The sequence below is a fragment of the Hyaena hyaena genome, unplaced genomic scaffold (genome assembly GCF_003009895.1).
Source record: "Hyaena hyaena isolate Hyena2069 unplaced genomic scaffold, ASM300989v1 scaffold_795, whole genome shotgun sequence".
NCBI classification, from domain to species: Eukaryota; Metazoa; Chordata; class Mammalia; order Carnivora; family Hyaenidae; genus Hyaena; species Hyaena hyaena.
This window is the reverse complement of record NW_024081425.1, coordinates 826,785-839,730: the sequence shown is the minus strand read 5'-3', so window position 1 is coordinate 839,730 and position 12,946 is coordinate 826,785. Positions and strand designations below refer to the sequence as shown.

The following is a 12,946-nucleotide window of genomic DNA, read 5'->3' as shown; positions in this document are numbered from 1 at the left end:
TACTTTAAAGATAAAAAACTCACATAACTTTATTTTTTTAAGTAGTAATATGTCTCAGTTACATTTAGATACAGTACACAGAATAATAAAATAGCACCTGTGAATTTTTTTAATAGATTGTAAAGTATCTTGACTCCTTTATCTTTCTTATTCTTTCTCCCCTTCACTAAGCAAAGAAAACAGATTACTCTCCCCTTCCCTCCTATTGGGTCACCAGCGGTCTGATTTTCATGCGAACAGCCCTGAGGGAATAATCTGCACCTCTGAAGGGAGCCCAGACCACTCCATTCTCAATCTCATAAGGACTGTTGTTCCTTGGGTCATAGGAGCCCCCAGGGTAGTAGATGCCATTGAGATTGGCCCCTTGGCAGCTGTTGTACCACCAACCTCCCCCGTAGACTTCTGCACAGTTCTCTTCCCACAGGTCTGCATCCCTGTCATAGGTGCTGAACTGCATGCCTGCATGAGAAGTATACTCTGTTCCTTCCTCTACGGAACCCTCAATCAGAGCATCGCCTGCCGTGCCCTCGTAGGAGGAGACCTGCAGGGTATAGCCTTCTGCCTCAGAGCCTACCCTCAAGTGATATTCCGCATAAGCCAGATTCCCAGCCCAGTCCTCTAATTCAACCCGAAGGACAGAGCCCCTCAGGGTCAGTAGGTGGAGGTATTCATTGCCTAGCCAGAATTCTCCTTCACCCTTGTCATCCAGACTGCCGAAACCTCTCTTGTAGTCTTGCCACGTCCGGTTAAAATTCAGTGATCCATCCATTCTTTGCTGGATCAAAAGCCATCCTCCCAAACTTGTCTCTTGATCACAATAAACAGAAAAAATCTTACTGGATCCCGGTAGCTTGATATTGAAAATACCACTTTGGGCACCTGAAGGATGTGTTTGGAGGACATCATCACAGTCTAAAAAAAAAATTAAGCTGGTTGGAAGAAGTTACTCTCATTTAACTTTACAAAGATAGGCATGGCCCAGATTAAATGAAGGTAGATACTAGCTTTTTCTTCCTTCCTTCCTTCCTTGCTTCCTTCCTTCCTTGCTTCCTTCCTTCCTTGCTTCCTTCCTTCCCTCCCTCCTTCCTTCCCTCCATGGGGAAAAGATGCACTTACACTGGGATGGAGCTTAAGCAAGTGAGCAACATTTACACCTACAAATTGCAAAGGGGATTTTCCTCAGTGGATTTGAAATTTTTCTTGCAGGTACTGATAATAGCAAGTAACCAGCAATGATATCTAAGTATCATTTAGTGCTAATATAACTTGTTTTTAACCTGACCTCAATGTCAACTGAGACACACACTAAAAATATGATTAATAAATTGGGTGACAACTCCAACAGCACACATTTGGAATGGTGAAAGAATTTGGCTAAGCAAATTCAAAATCGAGTTTCAGAAAGATTCATTCATTCATTTAACACGTTATTTATTGAGTGATGACTCTCTGCACTGTTAGGCATTTGGGAATACAGAGATGAATACGATAGACAAAGTGCCCGCCCTCCTGGAACTTACAGTCTAGTGCCAAAAAAAAACCAAAAACAGAAAAACAAAAGGTGTTATTTCGATAAGGTGTAAAAGAGGGCTAGGAAAGAAGTTCAAGGTGCTATGGGAGGCACCAAAGGAATAGTGAACTTAGTCTAGGGGGTCAGGGAAGGCTTCCCCAAAGGAGAAGTGTGGATACCTCTGGCAGGGCGAGCTTTAGCATGGCCTCTTTTGGTGGCATATGCTTCTCTGAAGACTTCGTGTTCCGCTTCACTTCCGGCCTCACCTGCCACTTTAAAGCTCTTACTTTCAAATGTGGAGTCTCCTCTGTTGTAAACCTTACTACTGGTTACCAATTGTTTGCTGTGAGTTGAAGTTTTACCACTGGAAGGGAGCTCACGTTCCCCTAAGTGTGTGAATATGTCAGATTCTGAGCCCATAGACTGGGTCTTACGTTCAAACTCTCTTAACGTAGGCGTGAGTACACTTGAGAATTTGCTTCCAGTCAAGGCAGATTCAAAGAAACTAGTCAAATCAGGGTGTCTAGAATGGAGATCATCTAGGCTACCAGAAAACGTATGGGACAAGTCACAATCAGAAGGATCTTCAGAGTTCACCACTTCTTTGATCACTTCTTTGCGACCATCAGGACCTGTAACTGTCTTAGTGACAGTTTTAGAGCACGAATGACGAGTGGTGGTCGTGCCACCAGAGGTGACCTTCTCATTACCAGTAAGAAGCTCTTTTTCTCCTTTAGAAGTGACCAGTTTACCCGTGTGGTACTCTTTCTTTGTCCCTGGAGATACGCTTCCTGACACCTCTTCAAATATGCCCCACTCATGCTTGGTAGGCCTGGTGTCCCCACGCCCTGAGCTGTCTGGCCTAAAACTTCCAGGCTGAGAACTTCCAGTGCTCCAGGAACCCGTACTCTCAGTGTGCCAAGCACCCCCAGTGCTAGCTCCAGAGCTGCCAGTGTTCCAGGAGCCAGCACTGCCAGGTCCAGAGCTCCCGGGATTCCACGTGCCCGAGCTTCCGGGTCCAGAGCTCCCAGGGTTCCAAGCACCCGAGCTTCCGGGTCCAGAGCTTCCGGGTCCAGAGCTTCCGGGTCCAGAGCTTCCAGGTCCAGAGCTCCCGGATTTCCTAGGGCTTTCAAACACTGATCCTGTTCCATGAGACACAGAGTCTCCTGGGACATTCCCATCTGGACCAGTCCGCTCATATGTTATTTTCATCTGTGGCATTGCCATGAGTGCCTTCCACTCTAGAGGGGCCTTCTGAAGCTGCTGCTTGTACTCCACAGGAACTGTATCTGGAGCTGTGCCCATTTTTAGCCGTGGTAAATATTGCGTATCTCTAGGGGGAAATAAGTCTTTGGCTATGACTTGTTCAAGTTGCTTCTGCTGATCTTCATAGTACTTTAGATCTGTCCTACGTTCCAAAGCTCTACTGCATGAGCCTTGGCAAGATCGGATCTTAATATCGATGTCCACCTAGAGAGAGGGGGAGAAAGGTAAAGAAAAGGGGTAGATATAAATAAGAAAATTATGTCTATTGAGTTCTTAGCATTTGATTTATTTTTTGAAAACTGGTGTCATTTCTTTGACTTGGGACCTACCAATCAATACTCATTTTTTCATTTATGTCGTGCCCTCAGTGGAAGAGATGTTGGGTATGGTAAGGTTAGCCTGGATAAACAATTGGAGCTATTTGGATTCATCTTAGTCTTAAAACAGATCAACAGTAAGGTACTATTCCCTCTGAAAGGAAACACTAATGAATTGATCCTCAGTGAGATTCACATTGAGGATTCAGAGGCAGGTGGCATCAAAGCTTTGGAACAAGACAAGCAGGGATTTAATATTTGCTTTTGGAATTTACTGTCTCTGTATCCTTGGAAAATGTATTTAATATCACTGAGCTTTTTTGCTTCATCTGTAGAGTGGAGAAATAATACCTAATTTAGTAGTTGGATAATGGATATAACTCCTTGCTCTACATATGGTAGACATTCAATGAATTCCCTTCCTGCTATTCAAAAACAAGGACATTCTGGTGGCAGAGTCACAAGCTTACTCACCTCCAATCGCTTCATATCTATCAACTGATCCCTGACATTTTTCTGCAGAAGTTGGATTTGCTGTACTTGTTCTATGACTTTGCGCTTCAGGATCTCAATTCTGCTTCTCAGATCTTCTGACACTTGGCTAAATGTATTATCATTGTCTGAAAAAAGAAAACATGGATACTGAAGTATCTGCTAAGTACTTTGCTTATAATAGCCAGGAAAGAAGGAAATTTGCTTATAAATACATTCCCCTTTAAAAATAATTTGTTCTGTGGACATTTTATTTGTGAGTTCCAAATCATTAGGCATTTTTGGACAGTATTATGTCCTTTAGTCATCCATGGCTGTCAGTTAAGATGCCCTCTAGCAGTTAGTAATTCAAATAGATGCAGAAGAAAAAATTTGGAATTTTAAAGGTGTAATTGGGAGATTAAGTAGTTTGATCACATTTCAATTATTTCATCATATCCTTAGCCAAGAGTCTTAAACATATTCTTGGATTTTTTACTTCCTACCTACCCATTTGAAATTGCTCCTAAGCTTTTTAAAAATTTATTATTATTACTTTTTAGGTCAACATGGTCATTCACTTGCCATTATTGTGGTTGTACCATTGACATTAAATTAGTTAAGTGTCTTCTAAAGATATAAAGAATTACAGCAAGGCTTCAGTAACTGGAGCCTCACTAAACTTGCTTCCCACGCCAGAGCAAATCTAGTGTTTCCTGGTCCTAAGGCTAAGTCATAGCCCTATGAGAAAGATAGAACTTGGCTCTATATTTTAAATTAAAAACAAAACAAAACAGAACATAAAGAGCTTGGTGGAGTCTGTGGACTGAACTCCTAGCTCCATCACATGATAGGTTTCTGTCTTTGGTTGAGTCTCGTGATCTCTGTTTCCTTCTCTGTAAGAGAGAAACAAAAATATCTACTCAAAAGGTTGTGCTCATCTTATTTTCAATATATATTCTTAAAAAAGAGCACACTTAAGGTCTACTCTTCAATACCAAACTCTGGCTTTGTGACTTTCAACAAATCTAAGCTAACCTTTTTTTGTGTGTTATAAAAATAACAAAAGCAAGCCCTTCCTTAAAATTTGGGACTATCATAAGTACCTATGTTTCTATCTTAAGTACTTTGGGAAAAAATTGAAGTTGTTATAAGGCAACAGCATATTTATTTAGGGCTTTTGTTGTTATTTTGTTGTGTGCTATAAAGTCAAAGCACCAAGTCTGTAATGCTTACTGTTACTGGTGGCAAAATCCCCTCTCACAAGTTCCATTATATTCGTTGTCACTGAACTAGAGTCTTTATTGTTCTTCTGATAATCAAATAGTGAATTTTTGAGCTTATTAATTCTGTTTGTAAAATCTTGATTGACTTCATCAATTAACCCTTTCATCCTGCAGCCGGAAGGGCATCTGTAGTTCTGGAAGTGAAGAGGAGAAATTACATTAAGGGTCTGTATCTTGCATCTAGCACAATTTTGAAGGTTCCCATGCAGCCCCCATTGCTCCCCCTGCCCCCACCCCAATATCTTTAGATCATCTATTGACTTAAAAGCAGTTTAAGAGGACTAGTCCTGAGTCAATAGAGAGATTCTGGAATGAAGGTCCACTTAACCATAAATTAGGCACCAGAAAATCTTGAGGCCTGAATATGCAACTAAAACCCAGTCTGTTAATCCCACTAATGACCCAGAGTTTGGGAGGTAATTTAAATAGTGCTGTCAGAGCGAAGTTGCTTTCCATATGTCTTCTTTAATTTGGCATGTAATGAGCTATTAGATTAGTTCACATTGGAAAAGTTTTCTGGGACCTACTGGGCCAGCTTGTGCACAATTCTAGCCCCATCCCCTATGGCAACTGCTCACCCAATCTTCATCAGCACAGAAGGGCCAGTCTGTCTCTTTGCAGTCAGCGTGCTGTCTTTCCACAAGTCTTGGGCCACGCACACCTCCTCCTTCAGCTATAAATTCACCTTTCGGCTCATCTGTGGTCTTCAAGGATTCATTCATACACACAAGAGAGAACACCATTAGGCAGATTAGGAGAAGACACCCATCATGCCTGTACATCCCAAGAGAGAAGGCTCTCACAGAGATGAAGAACACCAGTTTGGGGGCCTCTGCAAGTTTCAGAAATCAAGCTTTCTTAGATTTTGATTAATAATCCCAATACCCATTTCATGGAGTTGTGGGAATTAAAGGAGATAAGGTAAAGACATTTTTTTAATTGCGTTTGAGACAAAACAAGCATTTAATAAATGGTAGGGGTTTTAAAGGATTTATTATATAAGGAAAATTATTTGAATTGACAAAATTAGTTAACATTTACCTTTTCATTGTCATTTACCTTTATCATTTCATTATCTATCAGCATATAGAAAGGTAATTGAAAAATTCAGAGTTCTTTATCCTGTAATTGCTGTTTCAGTAGGAAAAAAAACCAAACCAGCTTAGCTTAGTGTCTTCTTCAAGTCTCTACTTTGACCCTATGGTTCTGTAATTGGAGCAAGTACATACCACAGGTACAAAGATGGCCAATTCAGACTGGGAAATGCTTTGTAGGCTACCCATTCATGTAAGAATTTCCATTTATTTGTAAAGAAAAAGACTAGACTGAAAGCAAAAATAATGGTCCATAACTGACAACTTTTTTGAATACCTTCTAATTAGAAATATAGATTTTTAAAAATTTTCTATTGCGATCTATGAGGTAAAATAGGACATAAAAACATTCTTCCAACAGGAATTTATATCCTGATAAATTAACATGGGTTTTAAGTTTTAGCTACATTTGTTTTGTATCACCAACTTACAGGGATTTTGCTATAACTATTTTAATCTAAGAGAGCTTATTTTTTTTTAATTAATCTCTACACCCAACCCTGATATCAAGAGACGTATGTTCTACCCAATGAGCCAACCAGGTGGTCCAGAGATACTTTATTCTTATAATTTGCTGTCTCATTTAAAAAATACCATAATGATGATGATGATAATAATAATAATAATAATTCAAGTAATCAAGGGCAGTTTATTTAAAGGAACAAGTACAGTCTCTTTGTTTAAGAAATAAAATTATAAATTCAAAACCACTTCAGAATAAAATGGCACAACAATACAAACAGGCAAAAGTTAAGTATTTATGCCAATAAGGGAGACATAACCGAAAACATAGGCATTATCCAAAATACAATATTCTAATAGCAAATTAGGTTAGTCTTATTTTCCATAAAATTTTTTTACTTATTAGTTTACTATAAGGAAGAAAATTAAGTTAGAATCCCTCTTTAGTTTTTACTACTCTGGTAGCAGGATTTATGAGTGGTGAAGAGGAAAAAATAAATTGGAATAATTCATAGCCTGAAAGTAACAAAGTTTCTTAAACCACATTTGCCATGTTTTTATGAGACCAAAATGTTTCAAAAACCTGTAAATTGAAGTCTTCTTTTCTATAGGTCTCTGGAGAGAAATTATTGCAATATTTAGTAACTATTTTAAAAGACTGCTTCCCAGAAAGCATCTTGCCTTCTCAATCAATCGCTTCTGATCATGCTATGTCGTGTTTTCAAAGACAACTAATTTGCTTTTCTTTTTTCTAAAGAAACATAAAAACCGCCTTTCAGAAAAAGTATATTAAACCACTGTTTGGTTTGTTATGGACAAATAGCAATAAATTAATAATTAGATTTTTAAAATTCTCCTCAGAAGAATGTTTTGTTCTGTTAACTAGCATTAACTATCCTAAGGCTTTATTGGAACAAAGATGGCAACGATTTCTTCCCTTCAAACAAACAAACAAACAAACAAACAAATAATGTTGTAAGACTGAGTTTTACAGATGCTAAAGCTTCCCCCATGAATTTCTGTACTTTGGTCCAGCTAAGCCTCCCTCTTACTCTTGAGGTCTCAGGCTCATCTAGGAACTCGCCTCCTTGGCCTAGAACTGATAAAGCCAACGGTGTGTTAGCACACAGAAGAGTGCCAGGACACACAGTGCGGACATACATAAGGCCGACTCAGACCTGCAACTTCTTCGTGGAATAAACGCCAGAGAGAAAGCAAGAAGAGAAAATAAAGATGACCATACCCAGACTGTGCCCACGACACTCAAGGCCAGGCAAAAGATCTTCAGGGAGAACATCTTTTCTAAGGGTGGGGCTGCCCTTGAGGAGCACTCCCACTGAAAGAAAGGACTCCCTCCACTCCTGGTTCCCATCCTATTTAAATCTGCAAGGAGGTCTGATTAATCATTATCTTTGTCCTGTTTAGACAGTCGATATGCACGCCTACATCCCTTGCTCCTTCTCTGAGGTTGGTGTCCTAGAAGTTCTTGCTCAATTCTCCCAAGCGTGTTTGCTTTTGATAAGTTGTTGCAAAGGTAGCAGCAATTCCATGATGATTTCACATTCCAGGAACAGGATGACTTTAGAAACGCAAAAGGAAAGGTAGGAAGCCATGCGACTGTACTTGAGAGCAAAAGTGGCTGAGGCAGGCTAGCAGGAGCCCATTGTGAACAGAGAGTTGGCAAATGATGTTTCGCTTAACGTAGGAATTATGGTTGGATGATCTGATTTTTAAAAAAACACTGTGGTGAGAGGCTGTCCCTGAAGTCCTTCTATGAGTTGCCTTGAACAGATTATTTTCCTCCATCCAAAATGGTTAAGACAGCCCCTGGAGCCAAACATCTTAGGTTCATAATCTCAGTTACACCATTTCCCAGCTTTTGGACAAATTACATGTTTTTATGAAGAATAAATGAGTTAGTCCTTGCAAAGCTTTCAGAGCAGTGATTGCCACATAGTAAGTACTTGGTAAATGTCAACAATTATTGAGGAACATAAAGTGCCATGAGAAATATCATCTCTGTGTGTGTTCCATTGGGGACATGCCAATTTACTTTCCCTGCTCCTCAGCTCCATGGGGAAGTTTTCCGGGGCCACATTTAGCAAACTTAAACAGAGACCCAGTTAAATTTGAATTTCAGATAAACAACAAATGCATTTTAAGATAAGTGTGTCCCATGCAAAATTGGGGAGATACTTACACCAAAAAAAAAGTTGTCGTTTATCAGAAATCCATATTTAACTAGGCATTCGGTAATTTGTCTGATAAACCTGCCTTGCCTCAAATTCTGCTTCCTATGTAAAGTCAATTCTGATAATAGTAATAGCTAATATTTATTGAATGTTTGCTAAGTGCCAGCCACTTTGCTAGAAGATGCTTTACAGTGTACCTGATTTCATCTCTCCACATAAAAGCAATCTCTTGGGGTGCCTCTGTGGTTCAGTCAGTTGAGTGTCTGACTCTCGATTTCAGCTCAGGTCATGATCTCAGAGTTCAAGGGATTGAGCCCTGCATTGGGCTCTGGGCTGACAGTGCAGAGCCTGCTTAGGATTCTCTCTCTCTTCCTCTCTCTCTGCCCATCCCCTCAACCTGTGTTCTCTCTCTCTCTCAAAATAAATAAACTTAAAAAAAAAAAAAGAAATCTACTCACAAGAACATTAAAAAAATAAAAACTAATCTATTGTTCTTCCATACTGCAATACTTAGAGGGACCCTAGAAACCTATCTGGGTTCTGAAAGGCAGTGATTCTATGGAAAGTTATAGGCAGTGACTTAACCAGCAAAATGCCAGTCATGGATAGAAACTGGAGGCTTGGCCTCTATTAGATGATTTTGTGTGCTCACAGAAAGTGTGCCACTTGGGAGGTGAGCACAGTCTATGGAAGAGAGCAACCTGGGGGGTTTCAGGTGATTTAGTTGAACACAACCTGATTGAAAGTCAGTGAACAGAAAACAGTCTAACTGAATGCCACTGCTCTGGGGCCACATCGTGGCATTTCCAAGGTACCACCTTTAGCCTTTATCCGCACTGTTCCACAGTTCCCTCAAGTATGTGCACATCCAGGGCTCTTCTCAGATGACACCTTCTCAGAGAGACCTTCTTTAACCAGCTTATATAAAGAGCAGCCCCACCATTAACCCAGTTTTGTTTCGCTTTGTAATATTTTATCATGCAGGATAACGTATATTTGGGAAATTAGTTGTCTCTGTCTCCTCCACACTAAGCTTTGTGAGGCCAAAGCACACAGCCTAGTGCAAGTCTGGCAGAGAGTAAATACTAGTAAGTATTTGTTGGAGGAACAGAAGGCTGTCACAGTGGCAACATAATACGGCGGAAGAATAATGGCCTTTGCAGACAGTGAGATTTGGATTCTAGTTAAGTGATACAGACAAACTAAATTCTCTGAGCAGTTTACTTATCTGTAAGATGGGCTGGTAATATTTATGTTGCAGGGTTGTTTTGAGGATTATATAATATGGCATATATAAATGTTGAATATACACAGTAGGAGACCCAGAAATGGTAGCTTTTATTGTTCCTAGAGTGTCCTAGTGCCACGGAATTGAAAGTTCCCGTGTTCTCTCTCCAGTTCCGGAATTCTGTAACCAGGCCCTTTTGTGGCACTGTGGGACTGGGCACAATCACCCGATCACGCTGGGCCCTCCACCTATGTGTTATAACCTATGCAGAAGCAGGTTTTGTTTAGCCAGGAAGCCATGCAAACAGACAACAAATAATACAAGGAGTACCATTTTAAATATTTTTTTAATTTAAAAAAATTTATTTAATTTTTTTTTTATTTTTTAGTTTTTGAGACAGAGACAGTGTGAGCAGGGGAGGGGCAGAAGGAGAAGGAGACACAGAATCTAAAGCAGGCTCCAGGCTCTGAGCTGTCAGCACAGAGCCTGGTGCGGAGCTTGAACCCACATGTGAGATCATGACCTGAGCCAAAGTCGTATACTTAACTGACTGAGCCATGAAGGAGCCCATTTTTTTTTTTAAAGGAATACCTTTTTAAAAGGAGTACCATTTTTTAAAAGCATGTGACAATAAGGATATCTTTACAAGTGTATAAATGGCGGTGAAATCTTATAAATTTCCAGTTTCTTAAGCCAGAACCTCGATATAGTATTGTGTTTTTCCCAGAGATGACTATATCTTAATTCTTTAGCACTAATGAGAGGGATTATTTATCTTTTTGAAATTAATATTATATTCCACAAATTACAATTATTTAATTGCAGGGATTCATATACTTGCTATGCCATAACATCTGACGGGACTGGAATGGTATATAATGTATGTAAAAAGAATAGAAATTCTACAGCTGTCATTATGTTTCAGGGTTTTAATTTTTTTAATGTTTTTTTGTAAAATTTATTTTTGAGAGAGAGAAAGAGAGCATGAGTGGAAAGGGGCAGAGACAGAAGGAGACGCAGAATTCTAAGAAAGCTTCAGGCTCTGAACTGTCAAAACTTATGTAAGAAGAGTAAAATATATTGCCACTGTGTAAACATAACTTAACAAGCACCAACAAAACAAAAAATATCCTCAGCTTTGTTTTGAATGGGATATTCATCCTGCTCTGGGCTATATCCCAGGGAAGGAGGAAACATTTCTTTCTTTACCCATTTATTCTAAATGTGCTGAATTCTGAGAACAGTCCACTTACTTCTTCATTTGTTCAAATGTAATAATCCTTTACTGCATGTCTATTACTTGTCAGCCTTGCATGCTACATTCTTGAAATAGAAAGGCAATTCACATATGTACAGGTTTGTATCTAAAATTGGTGAACAAATCAATATGTAGGTAAGAAGTTAAGCCATATAAAACTGCCATTTTTGTAGATCCAAATGATAAATATGTGCAATTTCCTGTGGTTTAACATAATACAACACAACAGGAAAAATTCTGTAATGTGTATTCAAAGTACTGTTAAAATACAGAGCAGAGAATCATTTCTGCATTATTTTCCATTACATTTTGTATAAAATGTTCCCTAAAATATCTGACTTAATTCAGGGCTATAAATTCAAGATGCTTTTGAAAAAATAATCACTGTGTCTTCTAGCACAAATCTATATGAATCTGTGTGCCTTTATTACTGTCCTAATAACCAAAAGATAATGTTGCTTTGACAGGACATATTTTATCAAAACAATATTAAATGCACAGTTGGAAAGTACTAAAATTAATTTCTAAAATTTGAAACCCTTGAGGTAAAAATTGAGGCAATTCTGGCACTTAGAATACACTTTCGTGGCCTCTACCTCAGGTTTTACAGCAATGACTAATCTATAAAGGAATCATTGGAAAACACTGGCAAGGCTACTTAGCTTTGCATATCTGATTTTCTCTTTGTCTCCTACATTTCAAGGCCCTTGCAAAAGTTTGTTTTAACCAAGCTGTTTGCTGTGAAAAGTGAATGAGTGTTTGATGATGTATGTAGGAGTAACTAATGGCACTTTTACTTTTGGAATGTATCAGTACCCAGGTGGTTCCAGATAATTTCCCTAGCAATTATAGCTCCAGAGAAAAGATGGGAATTTCCTTAAACACACAGAAATGATTCTGAACTGGATTTACAAAGCAGAGGAGGCGGGGGGTGGGGGGTGGGGGTGGGGCTTTCCTTGATCTTTGGTTCTGTCACACTGTGTTTCTCTTTAATCTACTTAAGTAGGAAATAAATCCACTTTATTTGTTATAACTGAACTGTTTCCAGATTAATAACCATCTAATTGAATAGTTTCTTAGTATTTTTGAAGTAAATTTTATAATGATCCAATAATAGATTAATAATTCTTTCTCTGTTTTGTTCTAATGCATTACTTTCATGGTCTTCTGCTTAAGCCCTTTTAATCAAGTTTCCACTAAAGTAGTTCTGAGTATGTGTATGTGTGAAAGAAGCAGAGAGGGAGGAAGAAAGAGAAAGACAGGGAAGAAGGGGGGAAGGAAGGGGTAGAAAGAGGGATGGGTGAAAGTGAGGCCCCTGAGTATTTTTCACTACTTTACTCTTTTCATTTTTTAATTGTATTTATCAATTAAATAATTCATTTTCAAGATAAATTAATTTTACTTATAATATGCTTTACTAAATTTTACTAGATGTATCAAATTGTTTGTCTTGAACACACATTAAAGTGTAACTGCTTTTTTTGAAAAGTAAAGTCATTATAAAAATGAATAATCTATTAACGTGTTAATACCACCAACATGGATTCATTCTATTGTCATGCACATTAAAGCCATTAAATTTGGCATACTTCCCTATCGGTTTCACTGTGATAATTAGCTCCTTTGCTAATCTAAAAATTAGCAAACAAGATATATCAGTTGGTACTGATTTAATAATGATATATTGAAATGTGAGGGAATAGCATTTGTAAGGAACTTAGATGTTCCAGAGCAAGAAATTACATGAGAAGTGTGAGTAAATTTAATTATCAAGATAAATTTAATTCTTGGTAATTCATATTGGAATCACCATTATTTTAAACGGTCATTCCAAAATAAAACCAAGGCAATTTGAAGAATGC

At 38.6% G+C, this 12,946-nt stretch overlaps 1 protein-coding gene across 1 annotated transcript; it reads right to left on the bottom strand.

The window, feature by feature from the left end:
- Nucleotides 1-7,737, bottom strand: FGA (fibrinogen alpha chain). The gene is made up of 6 exons (XM_039219133.1): nt 7,650-7,737; nt 5,429-5,554; nt 4,801-4,984; nt 3,568-3,713; nt 1,690-2,980; nt 1-912 (listed from the first exon to the last, which is right to left on the bottom strand). The coding sequence occupies exons 1-6, from the start codon at nt 7,701-7,703 to the stop codon at nt 203-205; spliced, it is 2,511 nt and encodes an 836-aa protein (XP_039075064.1). The 5' UTR covers nt 7,704-7,737; the 3' UTR covers nt 1-202.
- Nucleotides 7,738-12,946: the final 5,209 nt, after the last annotated feature.

What these genes read in the sequence shown, in the direction of transcription:
- FGA (XM_039219133.1), bottom strand. Translation starts at nt 7,703, where the DNA reads ATGTTCTCCCTGAAGATCTTTTGCCTGGCCTTGAGTGTCGTGGGCACA. An exon ending in TCTGTGCTGATGAAGATTGG is followed by an intron (nt 4,985 to 5,428) that starts GTGAGCAGTTGC and finishes CTTCACTTCCAG; the next exon opens with AACTACAGATGCCCTTCCGG. An exon ending in GGATTTTGCCACCAGTAACA is followed by an intron (nt 3,714 to 4,800) that starts GTAAGCATTACA and finishes TTCTTTTTTCAG; the next exon opens with ACAATGATAATACATTTAGC.